We start from the raw sequence: 25,362 nt of genomic DNA on the forward strand, positions 1-25,362 counted from the left end.
TTGGAGGTCAAAAGGTAAAGGGACAGCTACATCTGGGAATACTGTGTTTAAAACTAAGAAGTAGGTAGCCAATACCCAGTGTTAAAAAACACTCAGATCACTTGTAATGCAATTAATTATGTGCTGCAAAAAAACAAAACATGTTTTTTGGTTTAATTTCCTTGGCATTGTGATTTACTGGTGAGCAATAGTGTGAAGAATAGTGTGACTTTAGAGGTGAACCGTAACCCGGTCATCCTGCTGTGGAAACAAAGTAAATTCAAGATCCTCTTTCCCTTTATTGTTGATCAAGAAGGATTCTGGTTAAATTACACAAAAAAAATATGAATATCCGTAACAAATTCGATGGCAATGTATCCAATATTTGACAAGCCATTTCACGAGAAGCCCAACATGTCAACCTGCTGGTGGCGCGAGTCAGTAGAATTGATCCTCTTCATCCAACATGTGTTGAGCCGTTTCAGTGTGGACTAGGTAGTGGACTGACCGACAACATGTCGGTGAAGTTGGTAAAGAAACACAAGAGCAGTTAGGGAGTCTGGAAATCTTTGAAACCACAGGGGTTGCACATTTTCTCAGATTATAGCATGGAAGCAGACAGAACTCAGCAGTGTTTTCAAGAATAGAAATGGCAATTAAAGATGCATCTGGTAAAGATTTAAGCACAAACTACATAATTGAGGCTCAAACACTGACAAGCACATAAGACTTATTCGCTCTGCTCCAATAACACAAACATTTCATGTCTCGCATCAATGATCCGTACACAGAAAAAAACTGCATTACAAAACACTCATCATCTGTGGGACTCCGATTCAAAATCTGTATCTTTGATTTAGAAATAAAACGACAACCACCTTCATTCATTTAATAAAAGCTTGGATATAAGTCATTTCTTTTGTATACAGCAAGTGTTCAGTTGTTTTGATGGGAAATCCATTTTCTCGCAAACACTCTTCAGACATTCAACACAGTTTGGGTCAGACACAACAAACGGCCACGGTGCGCTGGTTTAGGGGCCAACTCGCCGACAATATAATATTCATCTTCTTTTACTGTAGTTGCTAGAAACTCTTTTACAAAATATATCTCAAATATTTATATAAATAGAAGTTGATTAAAGATCTGGGGCATTATGACAAAGTGCAAACAAAAAGTAAAGGGGAGGCTTTTAAAAAACAAATCAAAAAAAAGTTAATAATTCCATAAAACTCAACAGCAAAGATAAAATACAACTACTCTGAAATTCATGAACTTAATTTGAGCTGCAACTTCCCATTTCTATAAACAGTAAGTCAGGGTGGCCTTTCCCAAAAACATGTCGGCTTTAAGATGGTCTCCTTGATCTGTAGATCCACGGGAGAAGATACCGAGTGGAAACAAATCTTTAATTCCCACCTAAACCCTGGTTTTCAGCCATTAAACCAACATCTGTATACGAGTACACGTGTTGGTATGTTGCGTTAAAACAGAGAGAAATATATGGTGTGATTGCAGGCGTGTTAACGAGTTAACTGTACACCGCGGGTACCTGGAGAAACCACGTGTCCACCGTAAAAATAAAGACCACCGAGCCGGTATCACTCGACCGATCTCACAGGTTGATGAATAGCATCATCATGGGGAAGCACTTGGGAAACACATAACACTAATACAACTGATTATGTACAATTCATTCATCATTAGTGCTTAGAGGCTTTTGAGACACATTCAAAAAAGACACATTGGAAGCAGCCGGCGAGTACCAGGTGGGAGCGTCGCTCGCAGCTCGACGCTGCTATCCACATCGAAATGCTCTCAGTCACGTTGGCTGTATCCGCCACACGTTGTGTTGTTTACCATTTGTTTTCTGTCATAAACCACATTTAGCGAAGGAAATCGATCAAAACCTCAGTCATTTTCTTGCACCCATACCATACAATACAATACAATACAATAACCACGTTTGTGCAACTTTGGACATAAAGTTGTGGCATTGAGCTGCTATAGAAATTACATTTAGCATTTTCTTTGTGGGCATTTAAAAGACAATTTAATGCTTGCATGAATGGCTATGCTGCAGAATAAATGGCACCAAGCTTGATGGGAGCAGCCGTGAGTGAAAGAATTTTTGACCTGGCCTTGGTTTTCACATCACAACAACAAAGAGTCGTCACAGTGAGACTAGACAAACGCCTACTGGAAGATAAAGACAGCTTAAAAATATAGCTATATAGTTCTGAACATTGGTATAAGTAGGAAAAGAGGTGAAACTGCAGGCAAACAGGTATGTGGGGTCCTTTATATGAGAACACTAACCAGGGCCTGGTGTCACAAAATCAGCCATTGTTCATGAGCGTACATGTCAGTTTCAAATTGTTGCGCTTTTGGAATTGTGAAGGAATACTGGTGTAGAAACACGCCCGTCAACTGACATTTTGGACCACCATTCTTCCATCAACATACAAGATAATTGAGTGTGACGGTTCGTGATTAAACCTTAGAAATAACAGTTAGACCAAATAAATCCTAACTCATGGTCCAGTAACCAGACCCCTTCCTCACGTGATGAGCCATCTCCAAGGCAACGGAGTAATCCCCCCTGCTAATGAAGGCCGTGGCTACGTCCCAATTCCAAACTACACAGTACTTCATTGCAGGTGTTGAGTATGTAGCGTATTCTCCCTGGAACAATTCAGTAGACTCAAAAGAAGTCAGCGGGCATACTTAAATGACTAAAATAAAATAAAAAAAGACCTCACTATTAAATCTTTGGAAAAAGACTGTTTGCTTTCCTTTTGGAAAGCCACTGCCAATTATATTAGCAGTTCGGCTGACATCTGTCGGTGCATATCTTGGATTGTTGACAAAATACTTTACAGAACAGAATACAACATTCTTTTAGAACTGACCACAGGTTGTTGTTGTTATCGGTCCGCAGAAGCCAAAGTTTAGCTGTGTGAGAGTATTAACTGGTACTACTTAAAAAAACTGCAAGATCTGAGCTCAAATTGAGTAAAAGGGGACAATTATTAATAAATACAAAAATAATAACAGATATGGTACACATTTTCAACAGTATGATCTATCATAATACTTTCAGCATTTCTTCAAAATGCCATAGAAAGGATTTATGTTGCTCAAAAAGTCTCTGTAGCTCAAACATCATTTAGGAACGATAAATTATTGTAGAAAAAAAAGATCCAACACCGTAGTAATCATTCCTGTTTGTATGCAAGTCCATGTTTGTTTCTTGCAACATTTGAAACCAGAACGAAGAAAAAACAAACAATCTTCAAATAATAATCGGATTTCTTCCTATATTAAAAATACAATGCAAATTTTCCCCTTCCCTTGTGTGAACAGGTCCTCGTGTGACTGCTCAGGAGTCAGTGAAGCAGGAGGCGAGGGGCAGTAAGTGCACTTTGAACACAGGCATGCTGGGGTGGAAAAGGAGATAAATACAATTTGTAGAGAGAATTGTAGAGATGTTGACGAATCCCAAACTAAAGCTGCTCATCTCTTCCATCTCTGAGGAAAAGCAAAAATCTAAAGACAGACAGAAAAAGTGTTGGGGCAGTTGAGTTGGTATAGATGAAGGCTGGGTCCTACAGTAGTCTTATCAGCAGGTGCCTCAACCATCTAACTCCCAAAAAACACTCTCTCTCCTTGTTAGCTGACCAGACACAGCAACCAGGAAAATGGTCAGAACAACCAGTTTAGAAAAAAGTTTTCCCCCCCCCAAAAAAATTGTACAGCGGTGGTATTATTCCGAATGCCTTTACATCTTTGTGAGGCAAATTCCCTTTTCGTAGGATAAGTTTTTGGATTTGTTCTGAAAAGACGGCGACCGCGCTGATGCAAGGCAGCTTTCCATCCCAGCGCTCCACATTTACAAAGTGGAGAGGGGAAGTGACCGCCGGCCAAACTGTGGGCAAATAATCCGGGGTCCCAGGTTCCCAACGGGTGAACTGAACTGCCTATGGATAAATAGGGTTGACATCACCGAGATGAAGCAGTCTGATTGGTGCAGTCAGTGGAAGAGTGGTGAGGTCAAAGGTCACAAACGGTGGTGTCTGCACAGCTGCCCAACAGTCTGTCCATGTAACAGGCTTCTGTCAGTGATGCAACTTAGTCTGTGGGGAGACGAAGACAGAGATTTATGAGATGGTTTTCATTTATTTATTATTATTTACTGAGTGTAATGCAACTTCTAACAACTTAAAAAAAATATATACACATTTAAAAATAAATGTAAAAACTTGCAGAGAGCAACACATTTCACATGCCTTTGAAATGCCTTTTACCACCTGTGCATTTTATTTCATTAAATTAAGTGTTATGTTTCAAAATGTGTCACATTTCACATTTGGGGCCATCTGATCTACAGATGAATACGGTTCTCTTACATTTGTCCTGAGGTGTGATGACAAAAGACATCAGATACCTTGAGTTTACCTGATTGTCAATCTAGAATCTCATATAAATGAAGCTGACATTTCTTCATTTCAGTGGGGCCGTACTGAGGCAGAGTGGTGCTATGAGCTCAGTGTGAACGTTTAAATGTTCAACTAATAAGGTGTTTTATTTTTTTATGCAACACCTACCCGTCTCGGGGACTCGGGCCCTGAAGCCAGTATTCCCACGCTGTCGCTCCCATTCCAAAGAGGCTCTCCAACCCGCCCTGCCGACTCAGCTTGCTGGCCTTCCCTCTGTAGGAGCTGGGACTCCTCCTCTTCCTCCCCTCTGCTCCTCCCCCATAAGCCAAGGGTCCGGAGGGGGAGGCCAGGAGCCGATGGGGCGCGGAGGCAGGCTCCCTGCTGGGTGAGTAGGGTATACTGGTCGTACCAAGTGCGCGACTGGAGACCAGAGGAGGAGGGAAATTGCTATTAATTATATATACACTGCACTGAGCTCCATTACAATTTCCCCTGTTTGATATAATCTATTTCGATGGCTAAACAATCATCACAGCAGATTTGACAGTGCTGTATATTTTAGAGGAAAGATAAAAAGCTGTCATCACAGCCTTTGCACTGCTGGCACTGTCCTCTCTGTTTAGACACTGCTCTCCTTTTACTACATCACCCGTGTTTCTCTACGCCATCCCTATTATGTTGTGTTGCGCTGAGCCTGCATTGTGTTTTTTGTAGTTTGTAATTGATCCAGGGCAGATCAAAACACATTTCTATTACCGTCTAAACTTTAAAACAGCCCTGCACTCACCTGTTCTGTGAGTTGTGACTTTGAGACCCATCAGCTCTGGATGTCCAGTCCTCCCCACTACTCCAAAGCCCACTTCCCCCGCCCTTTTTCCTGGCTTGGTTTGCTGCCGTCTCCCCCGAACCTTGTAACATTGGATGATAGATGCTGCCGTTCTTCCTAACATTATCCACAGTTGCAAACAAGGAAGAAGGAGAGAAGGATGAGGAGGAGGGCTGGGAAGAGTTTTTTCTCCTCTTAGATCCCACCTCCATGTCTTTGGATGGGCGGCTGGCTTTATGCGTGCCGTTACAGGCTTTACCCAGAACGGAAACTGGGGCGACGGGCTGCGGAGCGTCTCGAATGCTCAACATCCGTGCCATGGATGCAGACTGAGGAAATGTGGCGGGGTAGGAGAGGGAGTTGAAGGGGGACGAGAGGTGAGAAGAAGTGATGGAGGCGGGAGAGGGAGTCTGTTGTAAAGTGACGGGGGAGGTACCAGAGGAGGAGAGGGAGAGGAGGCTCTCAGCCGCCAAAGGCACCTTCCTAAAAACAGGAAGAAGGTATTTTAGAAGATAAGAAATGCATTAATTAAGTTGCTTCATTGCTAATATATATTCAGAGTACTAAACTGAAGTACTGATCAATATGTTGTGTTTTACTGAACAATGGTCTTCTGTGTTTACATGAAACAGGGAAGGAAATACGATTTTCTTGCATCTTTAACATGTTTGTCACAGTCGCTCTTCCCAAGATATTATCGATATGATAAAAACTAAAAAACTATCCCTTTCCCAAACTTTTTTTACCAACAATTTCTCACACATACCACACCCACATTGGAACGACACACAGCCGGTTGAAAGTGGGCACAACTTCTCTTTATTCAACACTCGTATGCAGACCTATCCTTAACTGACTTCTTGTTGGATTACATTTTATACTTAACACACAAAAACACTTCCTGCCTACACACTAAATTGTACTTCTTTCCCTTCATAAAACAGGATAACATACGCATCACTTCTTTTCTATCTACACCTGTTCAGTGACAGTAAATCTGGTGAAATCTAAGCACAGTTATAACTGTGTACAAACAGTAGCTGGGATGTGTGTTGAGTACATTTACACGTCGATTTTTATGTGAAAAAGCTCTACTTGATCAAAGAAAAACAGAGTATGTTCTTGCACACTCACCTCCACATCTGTGCGTTAAGGTGTTTCTCCATCATGTTCTGGAGCGCCAGCTTCATCCTGTTCCATCGCCTGTCAAACACGTAGTGACCCCGTCCCATGAGCCTGCTGCTGAATACGCACACCTGGAAGGAGAAAGAGGAGGGAGGGTAAAGGGGATCGGGGCAGAAGGAAGGTAAGGTCAGGCATGGAGTGAGATGTTAAAGTAAGAGGAGAAGGTAACATGAGAAGAAATTGATAACAAAAAGACGAGCAGGTGAATGAAGAGAATGGGTGAATGGAAAAGATGTAGAGGAAAAACCAGAAGGAAAGACAGTGAGAGAGAAAGAAGAAGGAAGTAAGAGGTAGGTTGACAGAGCAGGATGTGGCGTGAAAGAGGCAGATGACCAAGAAAGAGCAGACGGAAAAATACCAAAATAAAGAAAATATACATTATGATGTGCAATATAGTTAAGACAGGAAATGGATATCCTTCCTGTGATCACCTTTTTGGTCATGACCCAGATTCTGAACAAAAGCTTCTCTTCTCTCTTTTTTTTTTTTTTTTTTTGCATTGAAAACGCTTGATAAGAGCCCTCTTTGAGTCTGAACACCGACACAACTGATTCCTTTAAATGGCATCTCAAAGCAGACCTCAAACTACTTACCCCTAAAGGCTGTGGGTGGCGATGGGAGGAGTGAAAGGCAGGTCTGTCAGTGTCCTCTGGAGTCTCTGCGTCTCCCTCGTCACTGGAAAGCCGACCGCCGTCTCCTGCTGCCGCCCCCAAACTGTGGGGAGAAGGCTCTGAGTTGGGGGCTGGTGCTGGTGCTGGTGCTGGTGCTGGTGCTGGTGCTGGTGCTGGTGCTGGTGCTGGGGGCAGAGAACCGTAGGTGGAGGTGGAGGTGGTGGAGCCTGGAACCCTGGAAAAGAGAGGTGAGGGGAGCAGGGGGAAAGAGACAGAAATGGAGGGGGAGATGGTGGGAAATAGAAATGAGGAGAAGGGGAAGAACATTCAATGGGATGGAGAAGCAAAGGACAGTGTGGAAGAGAGAAGGGACGAAATGGTAAACAGAGAGAAAGTTAAAGAGAAAGAAGTGATGGGGGAAAAGAAAAAAAGTAACATGGAAGAAAAATGGGAGACGATAAATAGTGAAAGACAAGAAGAATGAAAAGGGAACAGTCAAGATTGAGGGACAGCGTAGAGAAGCAAGGAGAAGGAAGAAAACAAAAAGGAAAAGAGACAAATGCCATTTTTGCATCAACACCGATGTCTCCATGTTTGCAGTGACAAAACCCCAAAATAATTATTTTTTTCAAGCATGGGATCATCTTCTAAATAGAAAGAGGAACTGAGTTTCTGACTTTCATGAGGGCAGACTTGCCATTCATTAACTACTGTTTCTCCATTCTAACACTGTTGTTGTTTACAGCACCCCCTGGTGGGAAGAACATGAACAGACAAGGATATCCTGTGCATCGGTGCCGGCCCAGAACAGTTATTAAACCCTTGTGATGATGAGTATCCAAAATAAATAAGTACATATAAATAATGGTTTAATAATAATTTTTTAAAAAAGGAAAAAAAAAAAAGAATAGAGACTTTTTTGTGTGAGTGTTTCTTTAAAAGTACAGCTTAAACTTGAAAAACTTGACTTTAATCATAAAAAAATCAACTACTCAAATGTGTGTGTTTTTTCTTTGCTTCCGTACACACTTGCAGAGTGAATACTGTGTGTGTGTTTTTGTTTTTTTCTCTGTCCTACCTGGGTATGTGTGCATTTGCCAGCCTGAGCTTCAGCGTAGACAGAAGTCGTCCATTGGGACAGTGGGGCTTGCTGGGACTTGAGGTCTCTTGTGGCGTGATACTCGGGCTGCTGCCTTCCTTCACTCCCTGCGATCCATCCCTGTCTTTCTCCTTCGCTCCCACGTTGACCTTCGCCCGCCCCTTGTGTTCGGCCAGGAGGATGTCGAAGTGCTTCTTTCGGCCGGAGACGGCTCGGCGGTGGGTTAAGGAGTGAGTCTGTGGCAGACAAAAATAAATAAATAAACACAAAAGGTTATTTCCAGCGAGACTTTGTTAAGGAAAGTATTGATACGTCGAGAATTTCAGCAGAGTGGAGCTATTTCAGAAGGGATGATGGTTGCACTCCCAAGAGGCTTCAATCATAGCTCTCTGGTTTCAGGAAAGTTTCCATAACCACTGCACCATGCTGTTACCCACGTCACACCAGACTAACATGGGTAAATATTGCCGGTTCATGGTGAGCTTGTCAACCCTCCCAACGACCTTGGAAGGGAACCAGCTATCAAACATTTGGTTTTCCAAGAGTCCTCTATAAGATGTCCGTGTGAGGCTGATGAATGACAGGTAGTGTGGCTTTTGGAAGGAAATATGTTTTCTGTAAATATGTAGCATAGAGGCCTCTTCAAAAGCTTTAAGACCTGACATATGCCTCTTATATACTCATAAATATACCAAATAAAAAATGTTGATTGATTTAGCTCCTGCTCAAGGATAACGTTACAGATCAAGCCGTTACAGTTATATGATTCATGAACAAGAATGATGAGAACAGAACCAGGAAGAACAGCTACACAAAATCATTTTACAATTAATTTGACTATGAATGTGTATGTTTTCATTTTTTGAACTCATGAAAGTTCAGTAAAAAAAGTGTAGTTTATGGTTCCTCTTACAGGTTTAGGATGCTCACGCTTTTGGCCTCCTATGAGGCGGTAGGAGGTGCTCCTTAATCTACAATCATTTCAAAAGCCTTATAAGTTACAATATTTTAGGGGAACACCTCTGAAACTTAAGAAGGTTCATAAATATATGAATAAATAAATAACATACAGGGCATCTTGTGAATCGTAAATGGTGGTTCTCATTGGGACTGCCGGTATTAATGAAGACATAAACATTGAAAAACAACCAAGAAATAATAAAAACACGATCACCCCAGCCACTGTAATTACTTAATAACCAGTTTGAAGTGATTAGGAACGCTTGCTAGAAGTAATTAAAGGGCAGTAAAAAAGAGTTTTACAGCTGAGTGATGTTGCAGCCTCATCCAACATCTGTAATGACCTCAATAAGGGAAGTGTGGGCCCTATGATGCCTCCGCACTGCTACGTCGCATTGACTGAGAAAGGGGCAGTGCAGACGGATCCCAGAGGACAAGGCAGCAGGTGTGGTCAGCGCTGTGGGCTGGAGCCACTACAGCAGTAATGACAGGGCACCGTTCAATATTGTTACTCTGATAAACAAACGGCGCTGCTTTGCTGGTCAGACGGGCCTTCGACAGGAAGCAGGAAGAAGGGTCACACAATTATTATTGCCTTACACACAGGCGGCGAGTGCGAGTGGTCGCGCCTGTGTGTGCATTTGTGTTACCTTGCAGGTGAGAGACCTCGTGCAGGGTCGCTTAGTTTCAGGGTCCTGGACTCCACAGTGCTTGTTAGGATCAAATACCCTCCCTGTAAAACATGTAAACCCAGACACACATTAGACTGGTACTAAAGGCCATCATTTTGTTCTTTCTTCGCTCCCTCTTTCAAGTAGTTAATCGCATTTGCTGGGAGTGGGAGCCTCACAGTAGTGCATTAATGTCTCTCTTTTGAGAAGACATCTTCGCCCCCTGACATTTGACTATTCACAGATTCCTTTGTTCATTCAAACATTCAGCTGTGGTCTAAGGCTCCACCCTATTCTGTGTTACATTATTAGCAGTGTTTCAAGTTTTCAAACGGCTAAACTGTAAAGATCCCGCAAGCTGTAACAAATCATGCTCGACGGGACAAACTGGCAGTGGGACCGGAGTCGACTGTGACCGGCAGCCCAGGAAACTCTCTCCTGCTTTAATGAATAGCAAATCAACTTTGATGACAAAATGCAGCTAATAACTTTTATGACTGTCAGTTTTCAGCCCCAGTCTCTGATGTCCATTGTAACAATCCTGTAAACAACCAGCAGGTGTTAAAAATAGCTGACTTTATGTATGGAACACTGAAAATGAACTTACCATCTCAGCCAGCGTCTTACTAAGAGCAATGGGATTTGGTAATATCTTATTGTTCACTTACTTAATACTTTTTTTTTGTACCTATACTGTCGCTAACAGCAAATAATGCAGAAACAAGAGTGATCATAATGAAAGCAACAACAGAATGATAAATACTCAGTTTAACTATATTATTTAACACAATTCAGCCACTCTGTAGTTTTTAAGGTAGGGCAGAGTTGATTCAGGATGTAGCTTTGCCAAATGTTTACAAGGGACCGTTTTGGCAATTTCTTTCAAATAAGGGTTTTAGAAAATATGGTTAAACCAGAACATCATTTTAGACTTGTTGATTAGTAACTTTTTGAATGAACGTCAATGTCATTGCCACATCCTGGATCAAAGGGTGAAGACCTTTCATACAAAACCTTTGTTAAATGTCTCTGCTCATACGAAGTGCAACAGCGTTGCTCAGAAACACCGAGACCTGCGCTGCCCCGCTCAACCTAGCAGGTCAACAACTACCTCCAGTCAGCAGGTTATCTGAAATAGCGTTACGGTCAGAGGGCTGTAATCTTCGCCATAATCCCTGTAATCTTTCTGTGCAGTGTCAGACAGGTAGACCGGCGTACACACAAGTGTACAGCGGCAACATACGAGCACTCTCGGAAACAAGTGCTCGCTCCAAGTTCACACAACCCTAAAAAGGGAAGTTGAGACGGGTCGTGTAAGCACAGACTGAAGGAAGCACAGAAGAGAAAGACGGAGGGAGAAAGACGGAGAGAGAAACAAGACGGCAAACAGAGACCGTGTGTGTGTGTGTGTGTGTGTGTGCGCAAGAGATGAGGCAGGAGGAGGTCGAGGCAGGAGGTGAAGAATGAGAGGAGAAAATAATATATAGACACAGGGGGTGGGGGAAATCTCTCAAGAAGACAAGCAGCTTTTTGGCAGCGGGAGCTCGTGAATTAGAGGGTGTAAATCAGAGGCGCGGAGCACAGCGAGGCACAGCACACACGAAGAGAGGAGATGAGAGAAGAGGAAAAGCTGGATGGAGTCATGACGACACCCAGAAGTATCCATCAAAACCTTTTAACTTGATTACTGTGCATCTTTTCTTTTTGTACCTCTCTTACTTTGAGATCACCACTTGATCAATTTGTGTGCATGAATATTTATTTATTTTAAATAAATAAATATGAAGAAGAAGAAAAAGTTTGGAAGGTAGAAGGGGAGAGAAAACAGCGGTTGATGGGAGGAGAATAAAAGGAAGAGAGAGAATAGCAAAGCCAAGGAGAAAACAAGATAATAACATCATCCTTTTCAAAACACAGAGTCTAACCCCACCACTGTCTGCAGGTTCACAGGAATGTTGGAAGATTAAAAGTTACAGAATCAGTTTTGAGAGTTATCGGTGGACTCTTTAATGCATTTACTGTTATGCTATAAAACGAGTGTCACTGGGAAACATGATGCATGCATGCACAAGGAATTCCCCTGGATCGATACAGAAAAAAATATTTGAAGGCTGACCTGAAAGTCTTTTCTGCGACCTGGAGGGAGTCTTAGTCCCGTTTTGGTGCTTCTTCTCCAATGGTGATGACAACGGCGGCTGCAGAGCGCCAGATCGGTGAGAGGGGGAAGGTGACGGGGAGGGTTTGCGGTCCAGCGTGGATGGAGAAGGTGTTGACGACAGCCGCCTGTCCAGCGGACTGGGCCACCCGTCCAGAGAGGACGGAGAGGTGGTGGAGCACGGCCCGCCGGTGCCGCGGCCGTTCACAAGTTTCTCGCTGGACCGTTGGGAGGCCGAGAGAGTGAGGGAGGGAGGTTTGAGGGAGGAGGGAGAGGAGGTGGTGAGGCGCATATGTGATGCAGCGCCGGCATGGCTGAGGCAGGGCATCTTCTCCAGGCTTACGACAGGAAGGGATACACTGCAGAGGGGAACAGTGCAGTTAAAACAGTGCGACTCAACGTCATCGGCAAAAAGAGCATTTATGAAACTCCGGCAGCTCCTGAAGAATATTGTGGGGAAATGCGTAAGAAAGTCATCATATTCCAAAAAGATGTATTTGCCCACCACGTCTTGTTCCGAGCCCCCTTTGGTGGGTAGACCGCGAGAGGTGCCTTACTGAAGCGTGAGTGAGGGTAATCTTTAGGGACCCTGAAGGCCAGCGTCTCCCCAGGACCGGGAGCCACAGCGGGGGCCACTGCAGGTGCTTTGGGCTTCATGGGGACCAGGAGGCTCCTGGAGGGAGCGGGGGAGCCGTGGTGCTTTTCTGGAACAGGTCAACACAGAGACAAAGTGTGTAATGTCATATAGATGTGTGAGAGCTAAAGACATCAAGACCATGCTTTACTAGTGGGTACTTTTTGGGGATCTGATTTGCATCCAATTATCACCGGGCTAGTTATGATGGTGGTGTGGCATTTACAGCAACTTTTTTTCTCTACTCCGTTTAGGTGCCAGATGGCCGTGTTGGAACACAGGAGAGACAATCTGTGCCAGAACCTTTCTACAAATCAATTTAGTGTACTCTTCTCTAATTAGAAACATGCCTGACACCGTCTGAAGTGTCCTTGTCAGATTAACTCCACCAGTTTGGTATTATGTGCAGTTCAAGCAAGAGCCAACAATTATAAATACATTTGACCCAGATCTGATCAGAATACACAAGTGAGAGGATCCAGAGACAGAAAGAAAGGGGAATACATAACAAGGCTGGGGGGATGGGGGGGATGGGGGCACTCACACTTACGGTTTTTGCTATGCATGTCTTTGTGGGAGGCGGGTGGGGAGGGAATGAGGGGGTGTGGTCCAGGACTGTTTGTCTCTCTCTCTCTCTCTCTCTCAATGTCTCACAGGGAAACTACACCCCAGCTACCTGAATGAAAACAGAGAAAGGAGGTGACGCACTGTATCAATTGGCGTGATAAGTATTTCAAATGATATGTACCATTTAGCTCTAAAATGAGGTGCATAATTACAAACAAAGTTATTCTAAACTACCTGCTGCTTCAGGAGGTAAATAACCAACATCTGCCAGATCTAGCAAGATGAAGCTGATAGATAGATAGATAGAAAAGCAGTTGTTAGTTTTGGGCAGAGACCAGTCCTTGTGTTTGGCTGAGTTTCCTGTCTGCTGATAAGATGCACATCTAAAACTGAAGAGAGCAGTGACATAATAAAATACACCAAAAGAGAGCTGCTACAGTAGGATATGGACTGCTGAATGGCACGCTGAAAGCTTTGATATCTGACCATGTGTAACTATTTGTCAGTTGACAGATAATAGTGTAGAAATACAAAATGTAAGCATTCACAAACACCTTTTCTCAGGTCTTGCTATAAACGATATACAAGCCATGGTACTGTATTTTCAAAACACACAGGCTAACAGTCAGAGACAAAACAGTAGTTATCTGGATGAAACTCCAGATCTATGAGAAAGTAGTGTCCCTCTATCAGGCTTCTGTATAGGTAAACAATGAGGTCAATGGCCGATAGGGATGGTATGTACTCAGAAAATCGGGCCCAACTGCTGACTGGACAAAAGGCCATGCTAGTGTGCACTGCACGCCCGGGGGTCCCACAGCCTAAGCACATGCTTCATGTGAAATGCCGAGTGTGTAAATCCCAACAGGATGGAGCTCCCACAGACGTTGCTCCAAGGACATTAAACCCAGACGTCACATCCCGGAGGTATGACGGCGCAAAAGGTAGAGACGGGAGACTGTGAAGAAGCCAGCCAATGTCTCCCATTGAATTTTGAAATTGTGCAAATTGCACCACACAACCGACAGCTAGCCACTGAGCCATTAGATAAGCGCTATCCGCCCCGCGGTCCACGCTGGATGTATTTTCGCCCCAAAAACCTGTTGAGTGACTATCATAGCATCACAGGGCGCATACAGGACACAGCAAAGGGACCTCTAACCACTGGATTTGGTTGATCCAGTGTGATGAGGGGGACGATCCAACTCTGACGAGAGTTAGATCGGAGGACTGATCCACTCTCTACGTCTGTAGAGAAAATATGTATCCACTACCAGCAGCTGGTTAGCTTCACCTGGCACAAAGACTGAACGCAAGAGGAAAAAGCTAGCCTGACCAACAAAGAAAGGTACATAACCCCAGTAAAACCACAAATAAGATATAGAGGTAATGGCCTTACCTTCTAAACAGAGCCAGGATAGCTTTTTTCCTCCAATTTTCTGTCTTTGTGCTAAGCTAAGCTAAACATCTGATCATACTGCAGACATGAGAGTGGTGTTAATCTTCTCATCTAACTCTCTGCAAGAAAGCAAATAAATACCTTTCCTAAAAAACTTCAAACTATCCCTTTACAGCAATGCAAAAGCCTCACGGGGGCATCATGCTATTTGGTTGATGCTTAAGTGCAAAAAACGTGTAGTATCATTTCAGAAAGGGTTACCTTAGTGTACAAACTCCTGACCAAGTAGCAGCTTTACTCAATAAGCAGCATAGGGTTTTGTGTGTGTGTGTGTGTGTGTGTCACAATGTTGTACAACCGGGTTAATGAGTGTAGTAGTAGTCTACTACCAGCAGCACGTTGGAACAATAAGGGCAGGGCAGCCAGACTGACCCTGTGTGTTTGCTCAGAGTGCATGAGTGCACATGAAGTGTGCTGCAGGTGATGGAGGGAGAGGTACAATGTGTTTGCAAAGTGTGTCTGTGTGTATTGAAGAGATTAGCCAATGCATGCATACAGGTGTGCGTGTAGGTGTATGACACCACATTGAGAACTTATATACCGCCAGTCTGTGTGTTCTTGTCTATGGTAAAGGCAATATGTAGTTTATATGCGTAATGAGTACGCCTCTGCTTGCAGTATGTATAAGCATACTTTACAAGAGCATAATTAGCATGTGTGTGTGTGTGTGAGTGTGAGTGTGAGTGTGAGTGTGAGAGAGAGAGAGAGAGGCAGGTGTGTAAATAGACCAGTGGAAGCAGAGGTTCAGGTAGGCAGCTGTATTCAGAGTAGTGGGACCAAAGTCCAGATCCACATTTGCAGGTATGCAGCTACAACAGTACTGATTTCACACTTTAAAATCACACATTTCCCACATCATTTTAGTCAGCTCAACTGTACAGTTCACTGAAGCTATACAGTTGGGGTATTGAACTCCTCCCCACCAACAATGGATAAAACAGACAGAGTTGTGTTTTGTTATGTAACAGAGCTCATCCTGTGAGTAAGGAGCCGGCCGGGAGCTCACCGTACTGATGTACAACACATGGACGGCTGCCCAGGCAAGGTCACTAAGCCACTCGACCACAAGGGCACCCTCACAACAACGCTCTTCTGCCTGCCTGCCTGCCTGTCGTTATGGCAATGCTGAGAGCCCAGCTGGTTGCCAATTGGCTGCTGGCTCATCCTGTGGGTGGAGCCATTGCATGATGAGGAAGCAGAGCTCTCAAAGCTCAGCTGGGTTTGTTTACATTGAGCAAGGGAGAGAGATAGACATGAGAAACTTCAGAAAAGCATCTATGAAGATTCTCAGTGAGTCAGGTTTTTTAGAAATAGAGGCAAAGGCATCTAGGTTTATATTAGAAAACAGTATTTAAAAAAAAAAAAATAAGACAGTAAGGCAAATAAAGAAATTGTGTGAACCAATGATCTCTTGGATAAATACCATGATGCATTTACTATCTCAATACAAAATAATAAATTGTCCATCATAAAAGATTACAAGAAATGGTAAAACCTTATTTGATACCATGCACTTTGTACAAATGTAAGCCATGAAAACGACGTCTGATGTAAAGCAGCAGCTGGCATTTAAATTGGCCCGGGCCTTAATTGTTAATGGTTCACACACACAGCCAAGCCGCAATAACAGTAACACAACAGCGGAATGAGCAACCCCACCAGTAAACCAAACTAAGCAGAACGTCTGTGGTTGGCAGCAAAACTCTCCAACAACAGACAAACATCACACTTCAGCAACAAACTCAGACACGGGAAGCAGACACACACACTCACACACACACACACACGTTGGGAGTGAAAGGAAACAGGAAATTGTCATTCTCTCTAATACCCCAAATCATATCAAAATTGCCATACACGTCAAAATGATTGCAACAATTCAGGGCCCAAATGTACTAGCATACAAAATACTATTTAAATACACTTATACTAGCCCTTAGAAAACACTTACAAATATGATGTAAGTTTAAATAATTCTCCCACATTGCTTAAAAGAATGTTGAAATCAAATATCCCTGTTGGGGAAATATCTTTATAACATCCCAGTCTGTGCACATTTGCACATTTTCTCTGTACAAGCTCATAGGCGAGAGACAGCGCGGTAGGAACGCTGCCAGTGTAAGGGGTTTCTCCCACTGGGGCCACTTATGCTAAGAATATACATGCTCGCCTTACTCTCAGGACATTTAAACAAACTAAATGCAGCAAGTGTCTCCGACATATCAAATACAGTTTGACCGTTTTTGAACGGATGACGTTGCAAGGATTAAACATACATAAGTTGTGACCAATCTCTTCGTCACAAGGGGCAAAGCTTGAGCAGCAAACTGGGCATGTATAACTCAGAGCCACTGACCCCTGAGGCAGCCAACCCCCTCCTCATCTGTGTGTCTGTGTGTGTGTGTGTGTGTGTGTGTGTGTGTGTGTGTGTGTGTGCGCGCATCCATGCATTCCTGTATATCGAAGGCCTCAGTGCTGATTCGACCCACAGGTCAATCATGAAGGCAGATCCAATGATGGATACACACAAATACAAGGCCACCACAGTGAATATAATCTTTTATTTAGAATCCCCAGCAGGACACTATACTGGTGAGGATATTACAGCAAGATGAGGAATATGCAACAATGGGAGGAAATGCATAAAACATCAGAAGAAAATCTTGACGGGGCCAGTGCCTAGAGGCAATCCGCTGAGCAAAGGCCAAGAGGAGCATTTGTCATGTCATGACACGGAGTAGTTGAGTGAATAATGCTTCACATTTAAGAATGAATGAATGATGGACAGTTTGACTGAATTCAAATGAAGATGAGGTTAAAAGTATTTGATGAACTAAGACTAAAATGATTCACTCATGCTACTTTTCTACTCGTCAGCATGTGACTTGGCTTGCTGGTCCACCACAATGCCAGCTTGTTATAATATTGTGGCCTGAGGACAGCTTTGTTTTATTGGGAGCTTTCTGGAGATTCCCACTCCTGACGGTGTGTGTGTGTGTGTGTGTGTGTGTGTGCATGAATGTGTTGTAGACCTGTTAACCGACCTGGTGTGCGCGTCAGCAACCAAAAAAACAACAGCGCCTGCCAGGAGACTGTGTGTGTGTGTGTGTGTCTTACAATACCACTGACCTCTTTCTGCTGAGAAACAGAAAGTGAGAATGTGTGAGCATGCAACTCTGCTGGCCTCTCTCCTCTCAGGGAGAAGTGTGTGTGTGTGTGTGTGTGTGTGTGTGTGTGTGTGTGTGTGTGTGTGCTCATTAAGCGTGACCATATCCCCCCCCCTCCTCTCTCCCAAACAGACGGCTATGGCTGGTGCACGTGCCGCCAAGCAGCAGCATGCGGGCAGACGCGAGTGTGCTTAGTGGAGCCACGGTCAAAAACAAACAAAAAGGTAGACGGACAGGGTGGAGAGCCAATGGGAGCAGGGATCAAGTGCTCCAGCTTAAACAACAATTTTTTTTTTTAATGAACCAATCTGCCCGTCGAATCTTTCTTTTGCTTGAATATTCTTTTCTGGAGTTCCATAACATTCTCTTAATTATTCTTATAATTGGCCTTGTCTATATGAACAAAAGAAACATGGGCACAATGCTATGTGTGTGTGTGTGTGTGTGTGTGTGAGGATGCCCTGAGGAGTGACCACCTGATTGCAGACATGGCAGACAACAAGACAACAATCCTCCAGAGCTCTGTAGCCAAGCATCTCTGAGAAAGACATGAAGAGTCCACATTTCACATTCCAGAAAAAAAAACAATCAAGAGTTCAAGGCGTAAACTGTCTGTGGGAAGAAACGGCTCTTGTTTCTAGTAGTGTTCAACCGTATATTACCCACTGCTCACTTACATAAATGCATACAAAATAAACTGAATTGAATTGAATTAAGAAATCTCCTTGCAGCCTTTTTAGGGCAGCAACTCATAATTAATTTCAATATGGATCTGATGATAATCTAAAAGTTTGAAAATCCTGACAACCGAGAACTGTACAGAAAGAACGAGAAAAAGCAGAGTGAGAAAATAAACAAAAGTAAAATATATTGTGTTACACTAAAATCTTAATTTTTTTTTAAAAACCTGCCAGACAGACATTTTCCTTTAGTTTTGAAGCCGATTTATACGATTATGGCAGCTACAGATCATGCGTGTTCCAATCACTAAACAGACATGCATAAAAGAGGCAGACAGGAATCCTTTCAAAGCATCCTCTGTTCCAGCTAGCAAACAAAAAACGTTGGGCCTGGAGTTAAAAGAGATACTCGTCTTATTAAACAAAGACTGATAAACAGAAATATTGAGGAAAAACAAAAGAGTCCAACCTAATCTTCCTGTACCCAAACAAGCTCTACTGACAGCAATCGCAGCACTTACTAGCACATACGCACTGAGAGGAGGTGGGGCGGGCATAGATGAGTGCGTTTGTGGAGATTGGAGAATGTGCGGGTGTCTGTATGGGTGCAGGCCTTGGTGTCGTGACCTTGCATTGCTGGTGAGTTGTGTCACCTGGGAAGTCAAGGAGATCGTCAGACATGCTTCGTGCACGTCAGTGTGTGTGTGTGTGTGTGTGTGTGTGCGTGCGTGCGGGAAACAGATCTGCGAAGGTTGCTTAAGGTCTAAGTCATATCATAAAACTATGTAGACCACGAGAGCGTGTGTCGGTGCGCGTGTACGTGTGCATGTGTGTGTGTGTGTGTTTACATACTGCAAAAGGTCAGTGGGTTTCATTACGCATGCATGAAGTGTTCAAGGACACACACACACACACACACACACACACACACACTGAGGTTGCCATGATAGTGTGGAGGAATATTTCTTGACTTTAGAGTTATGTGAATGAAGATTGCTGGTAGAGGGTTATGAGACGGAATCAAATGAAGAACAAGCGGTGAAATGAGCCGCTATTAGCTGCTGAGTAAGTGGCTTTTCTCATCAGGCCGACCGTTGGATTCAGAGTAGCTGCCCTAACGCAGTTTGTGGTGAGATGCTTTGCACAAGTTCACCTCGTCACTACAGAAGAGGAGTTTATCTCTCACTCTTTTCCCGTGCACACTATTTCTGAACATGCTCCTGGATTTAAGCCACATATCAAACTCTCTAAATCCTGTGTTTGCTGACCAAAAACTGCTTTCCCTCACAAGCAAATAAACTGTGTTTGTTTTTGACTTAACTGAAAGAGGCCTGATCGGAGCCTTCATACACAAATAGAGAGTTTTGGCCGCGTGCGGGAAAGCAAATGATAAATACGGTCATGGTTGTCCACAGGTTGTGAGGCGATTGGTTAATAACTTTGTAATGTGATCAGTTGAACCCGGAGCATTTGGAAACATCCGCATGTGCATTTTGTTGTTAATGTGCAAAGGCCTTTAGTGGGAGGACTGGAAAAAAGAAGAAGCAAAAATGCAATTTCCTCTGCACCTGCCAAGTCAAATGTAAAATAAGTGCGTCGCCCTGAATGTGTGTCTTTCTCAAGCCAACTGTCACACACCGCCTGAAAATGAACTACGAAAACAATCATGATCGGCGTTACTAATGACAATAAATCGTTGGATACAGAATTACATTTAGAGCAAGTAAATCGAGTCACCTTTGATAACATGCTGTTTGGAAAGCAACTTAAAAAGAACAGTTAAATAAAATTAAAAAAGGGGGGTTTTGAAAGCAGTGACCATCAATGTAAAGCTACAGCAAGATACTCAGCCTTGCTCTAGGAAACGGAGGTGTGGATGACTCAAGCGACGAAACAGCAACATGTACATGTTTACTTTAGTAAATGACCTGCAATCAACCAACATGGAGGAAACCTCGGGCACAGGAGCCACTTTGGAATAATCCGTTCAACCGTTCCAGAGGTCACATGCCGGGCCGCTGCAACGGCTTCCACTCAAGTTGTTCTCTGAACAGGCGTACCAGATCATCATTGGACCTACACCAACATGTCTGATAAAGTAAACACACTTACCAGCTACTGGCTGCGAGCTTCTGTTTCAGGCTACACTATAAACTATTCCCTCCATTTATTTTACAAAACTGCCAATGCTACAAATATGGGTTATACAGCATCTTGTATGAAGTCCATTTTTACTGAAATAAGAGCGCGAGACTTTCAGTCGGTGCCCAAGAATAGGCGAAGGATCTTTTCTTGGAAGCAAACTGTTTACAATAGTAACACGACCGTAAAAACCACATGTCACAAGGAGAAACTGAACAAATGTGCTGGCTTCTGATCAGGGAATACACATTTAAAACAAGTTGAAACCTACTTTACTCAAGTTGTAACCATAAGCTTCAAACATCTGTTATCAAGGTCAGAACATGTTGATCATCAGGTATAAAAGCCAGGCTGAAATATTACATTTGTGGAATAAACTTTAAGAATGATTTCACTGATGTAATCACAACAAAAAGTAATAATCATTCCACTCTGATATCTATTCAAGGATTTTGATTCATTTACTTTTTACACATTTCACTAAACGGACTACGTTTGCATTCTGATGATATATTAAAAGGTTTTTACAGCTCCATTTGACATTTATTTAACAAATTAATCTGCAGGTTAAAAAAGAAATGTCAGAAGAAAAATTAAAAATGTTCAGTCACAAGATCCTAAAGCCTAAGCTGACATCAGTCATATTCATTATATTGTCACATCAGATGAAGAAAAATAGCAAATCCTCCTTTAACAATTAATCACAAATAATTTGCTAATACATTTTTTTTTTATGTAGACTTCACCTTACTCTAGTTTTTATCTCAGGCAATCTTTCAGAAGGCGCCAGGGATCTTGAAACCACTTTGCGTTATAGATTTTGCAAGAAGTACAAGAAATGTATGCATCATTTTCTTTGTGCTGATGGGTCAATATGACTAATTTCCGCTTGAATGACTTAATGCAGACATTAGGAAAATAATGTACATTTGGAGTTGTCTACTATGTAACAGACACTTTTTAAAAGCCTCTGTTGAAAGGAGTTAAACATCAGAGAAAACAGCTCATGCTATGCAGGAAGTGTCGTACAATTGCCTGCACAATGTTCTGAGCTCCCTTTTGTCTGATGCACGCGGCAGTTCAGTGCTTTTTAAAACACTTTACGCTCTTTTGATCTGGGACAACTCTCAAAGCGTGCCTCCAGAGATGTCTTCATCTGAACATTGAATAGAATGCACGCAAAGAATGCTTTAATAAATATGACACTAAAGCGCCCCAACACTAGCATGATGTTGCTGGCGTTTCCCAGTGGGAAGCATACAAATAGAAGCATTACAGCACTGCTTATTTCTAGTGGAGGTGATGACAGCCGCCGTCAGTGCAGCCTGGCAAAGTTGCTGTTGGTTGTCATCGAGAAATAGACAGATACCAATCATGTCCTGCACCACACACACACACACACACACACACACACACACACACACACACACACACACACACACACACACACACACACACACACACACACACACACACACACACACACACACACACACACACACACACACACACACACACACACACACACACACACACACACACACACACACACACACACACACACACACACACACACACACACACACACACACACACACACACACACACACACACACACCAATTACTGCCAACGTGGCCTCACCATCTAGACACGTGTACGCTGAAGTGGCAAGTGAGTGAGCATGAATCTACGATGAATCGCGCTACTTTCTGCGTGACACAAATGTGCAAATAAAGCTTTTGAAAACGCGTTCTCACGTCTGTTTGGGAGGCTTTACGGGTGTCTGTTTGCATATCACTCTCAGCGGGCCTTTTCAGTGTCATGTTGCAAACAGATCAGCAATTCTGGAAACACCGCCCCAGTTTGGCTCGGAGAGAGGAAGATGAGGCATGTGTGTGTGTGTTGGTATTTGACCAGTGAGAGTGAGAAGAGATTACCCACCTCTGTGTGTGTCATTGTGTTTGTACGAGGGCTGCTGCACACTCAAACTTTCAGGGATGACTCAAGTGTGTGGCGTGTGCTCCTGTGGGTATTTATACGTCTTGGGATGTGGAGGAACTCCCCTGGGGGGTTAGAGGCATCGGGGCACCCCACAACCCCCCTCCACAGACACATATGAGATATATATATATATATATATATATATATATATATATATATATATGTCTTAGAATACGGGTAATACTGAAAAACACAAGGGAACCCCTGCTCTCCAGCTCCTGCATATGCATTTATTTATTTCTTGACTGAAGTTGCACGAGCATGCAACACGTATTCCACTGAAGAGTTTCACCTAGCCTGATGATGAAAGACCCAGAACACCCGCTGACCTCAGCTCACATCACCAGATAAGAACTGGTTAATAGTCCATACCGTCAACATGAATGTCATTGTTGATTTGTTTTGTCGTTATCCGGCACCGATTTATAATTTTTCCAAGTAGAAACAGGGGCAGCTAAAACATTCATGCATTCAATGGTTATTGAAATTGTGCTTCTTAAATGTGGGGGTCTAATTGTGCTTACATTACATTATATGTCATCACCTTCCTTCAGCTCTGGGAAATTATGATGGGCATTTTATAGAATGCTCTGGCATTGTATGGTGATGGAGAAAATAAACCATTAGCTAGTTACAGGATACTTCCTGTGTGACAGACACACTAACAGCAACGTTTCCCGCTCACATCTCAACCGAAATATGTATTTTAAAAAGTATATCATGCGCAGTAATGGTGGTTTCTGTGAGAAGGGGTTAAACAAATAACATATGTTGGCATCCTTTACGTTGCAGAGCACGTACAACAAAACAACAACAAACACCAACGTGCAAGTGACGGGGCGCTAAAGTACCTGTCAGCGCAACTTCCTCACCTTCTTTGCCGAGGCTCACGGCTTCGCCGAGGCGGTAGAGCTCCTTGTCGCTGTTGTCCGAGGACGAGTCTGCGGCAGAAAAAAAACAAGGCTCACTAAAAAAAACTAAAAAAAACACACTCGCGAGCATTCACAACAAACTTTGGGGGGCTAGCCACGCTGGTCCGAGGCTGGCCAGCAGGTTAGCGCTTAGCTTCGCTAGCTGGCTTCCTCCAGCCTGTCAGAGCTAACTAACTTCCAGCTGGGCAGCGCTAGTGCACGCGCCAGCGGAACAGACTGCGCACGCGGGGGGGGGGGGGCGGCGTTTAGCTTCGCCCCGCGCCCCCTTTGCACGGCTACTCACGCGACCCATTTAATATTGCATTTGCGTAGTAATCGTTTCTTTTTTGTTTTGACAGTTACTTTGCTGCGCTTTGACAGACGCTGGCATTGTGGTGCGGGCTCAACTCAATCACAGACAGTTGGAGCACGCACTTCCCGACAGTTTGTCCGTGAAAAACAACGACGTGCGAACTTACTGTCAACGAAACGCAATTTAGCCGCACTGACGAAGGAAGACCGAGGCTCGCAGAGAAAGGTATCCGGACTTGGTATTTGGCGATCCAGTGTCGCCATTGCTCTTCCTTCTTGTTGCTTTGCTGAGAGACGTTTTTGTTTTTTTTTCTCTTCTGTTTTTTTTTTTTTTTTTTTCTCCCTGTCTCTCCTTCGCACGCAGCAGCCGAAAAAACGAAAGAACGAGATATGCTGACGTCGTTGTCGCTGGGCTTCGGCGGAGTTCGGCATCCGTCGGAGGGTTATGGTTGAGATGTTGAGCGACAGACGGGGAAGCTGACGTTACGCACGAGTTGAAGAGTTCAGCAGCCTATGGAGGGAGTAGCCATAACGTCATCATAACGCCTGTACGGCCACACGGTTATGTTGCATTGGAAACATTAGATATGAGCTTTTTCAATTGGGTAATATAACGGAAGACTTATCAACTACAGATACATTAAATATATTAATAAGTTGCATTGACATTACATTCTGTGACAAAGAGAGCAGATTATTGAGGATAATAATAACACAGCTGGGGATGTTTCATTCATTTTGTCGGACATTGAACATCATTTAGTATTAATAACCTTACCTCATCCAGACAATGTGGATGAATACTGATAGTTAGATATGTTTGTAAAACCAAGGAGACATTATAATAACTAGAACCATATACCTGTTGCTGTAACTGTAACTCAAGTTACTGTTTATTGGTCAGACCTAGTAGGCCTATACTAATGACAGGGAAACCTTAGTGTACAAGGGGTCCATTCTATCTAGACTATTATGAAAAATGATTGCAATTGGGCATTTTGCAACTTGAAATAAGTGTAGGTTATGATATTAGGTCTGGCAGGAATGACCATGTGGATGAAACACATGCCGCTTTATGCTTTACTGTAGGTTGAGGCTCCACATATAAAACATGGACTGTTGTTTTAGTCTAAAAATGTACCAGAGCTGTATATTTAAATATTCTCTCAGCTTCAGAATTAGAATTAGAATCCATTAGAGTACCATGAGCTCTTGCCAGGGAGTTGCAAAGTAATGTGTATAATGGATTTTTGAAAAGAGGTCAGAACTATGAATAGCATTATGGCATTAGTAGATCAGATTATATTGTAAGGTTACAGCTGCAGATTAATTTTGTGCATGTAAAGCACCTATTATAATTGGCTTCACCGCAACCTTGTGCCAGTTAGGTCAGAGGTCAGACTCAACTGCAAATAGAACTCAGCAAAATAAATACATAATACATAATTTATATATTGCAATTTGTTATATAATATCTGTGAAAACGAAGCACTGAAAATGGGGTCGGGTAGACACTGGTCAAAAGCAGCGAACTTTCAGTTCCATCTACATCATGCATTTAAA

The 25,362-nt window shown here is 43.1% G+C and overlaps 2 protein-coding genes across 3 annotated transcripts; both read right to left on the reverse strand.

Moving 5' to 3' along the window:
* Nucleotides 1-258: 258 nt before the first annotated feature.
* Nucleotides 259-13,226, reverse strand: atxn7l1 (ataxin 7-like 1). Of its 2 annotated transcripts, none has more exons than XM_034525975.1 (10): nucleotides 13,110-13,226; nucleotides 12,431-12,629; nucleotides 11,887-12,284; nucleotides 9,750-9,832; nucleotides 8,119-8,375; nucleotides 7,023-7,275; nucleotides 6,379-6,500; nucleotides 5,206-5,727; nucleotides 4,587-4,838; nucleotides 259-4,115 (listed from the first exon to the last, which is right to left on the reverse strand). In XM_034525975.1, exons 1-10 carry the CDS (start codon nucleotides 13,123-13,125, stop codon nucleotides 4,040-4,042), a joined length of 2,178 nt encoding a protein of 725 aa, XP_034381866.1. In that variant the 5' UTR covers nucleotides 13,126-13,226; the 3' UTR covers nucleotides 259-4,039. The 2 variants fall into 2 exon arrangements, with proteins under 2 accessions (XP_034381866.1, XP_034381867.1); XM_034525976.1 differs by having other exon boundaries at nucleotides 13,104-13,203.
* LOC117726009 (ataxin-7-like protein 1) lies at nucleotides 13,133-24,287 on the reverse strand. The gene is made up of 4 exons (XM_034525977.1): nucleotides 23,967-24,287; nucleotides 23,428-23,517; nucleotides 18,199-18,290; nucleotides 13,133-13,234 (listed from the first exon to the last, which is right to left on the reverse strand). The coding sequence occupies exons 1-4, from the start codon at nucleotides 24,229-24,231 to the stop codon at nucleotides 13,232-13,234; spliced, it is 450 nt and encodes a 149-aa protein (XP_034381868.1). The 5' UTR covers nucleotides 24,232-24,287; the 3' UTR covers nucleotides 13,133-13,231.
* Between the last annotated feature and the right edge of the window lie 1,075 nt (nucleotides 24,288-25,362).

The sequence above is a fragment of the Cyclopterus lumpus genome, chromosome 23, assembly GCF_009769545.1.
Source record: "Cyclopterus lumpus isolate fCycLum1 chromosome 23, fCycLum1.pri, whole genome shotgun sequence".
NCBI lineage: Eukaryota > Metazoa > Chordata > Actinopteri > Perciformes > Cyclopteridae > Cyclopterus > Cyclopterus lumpus.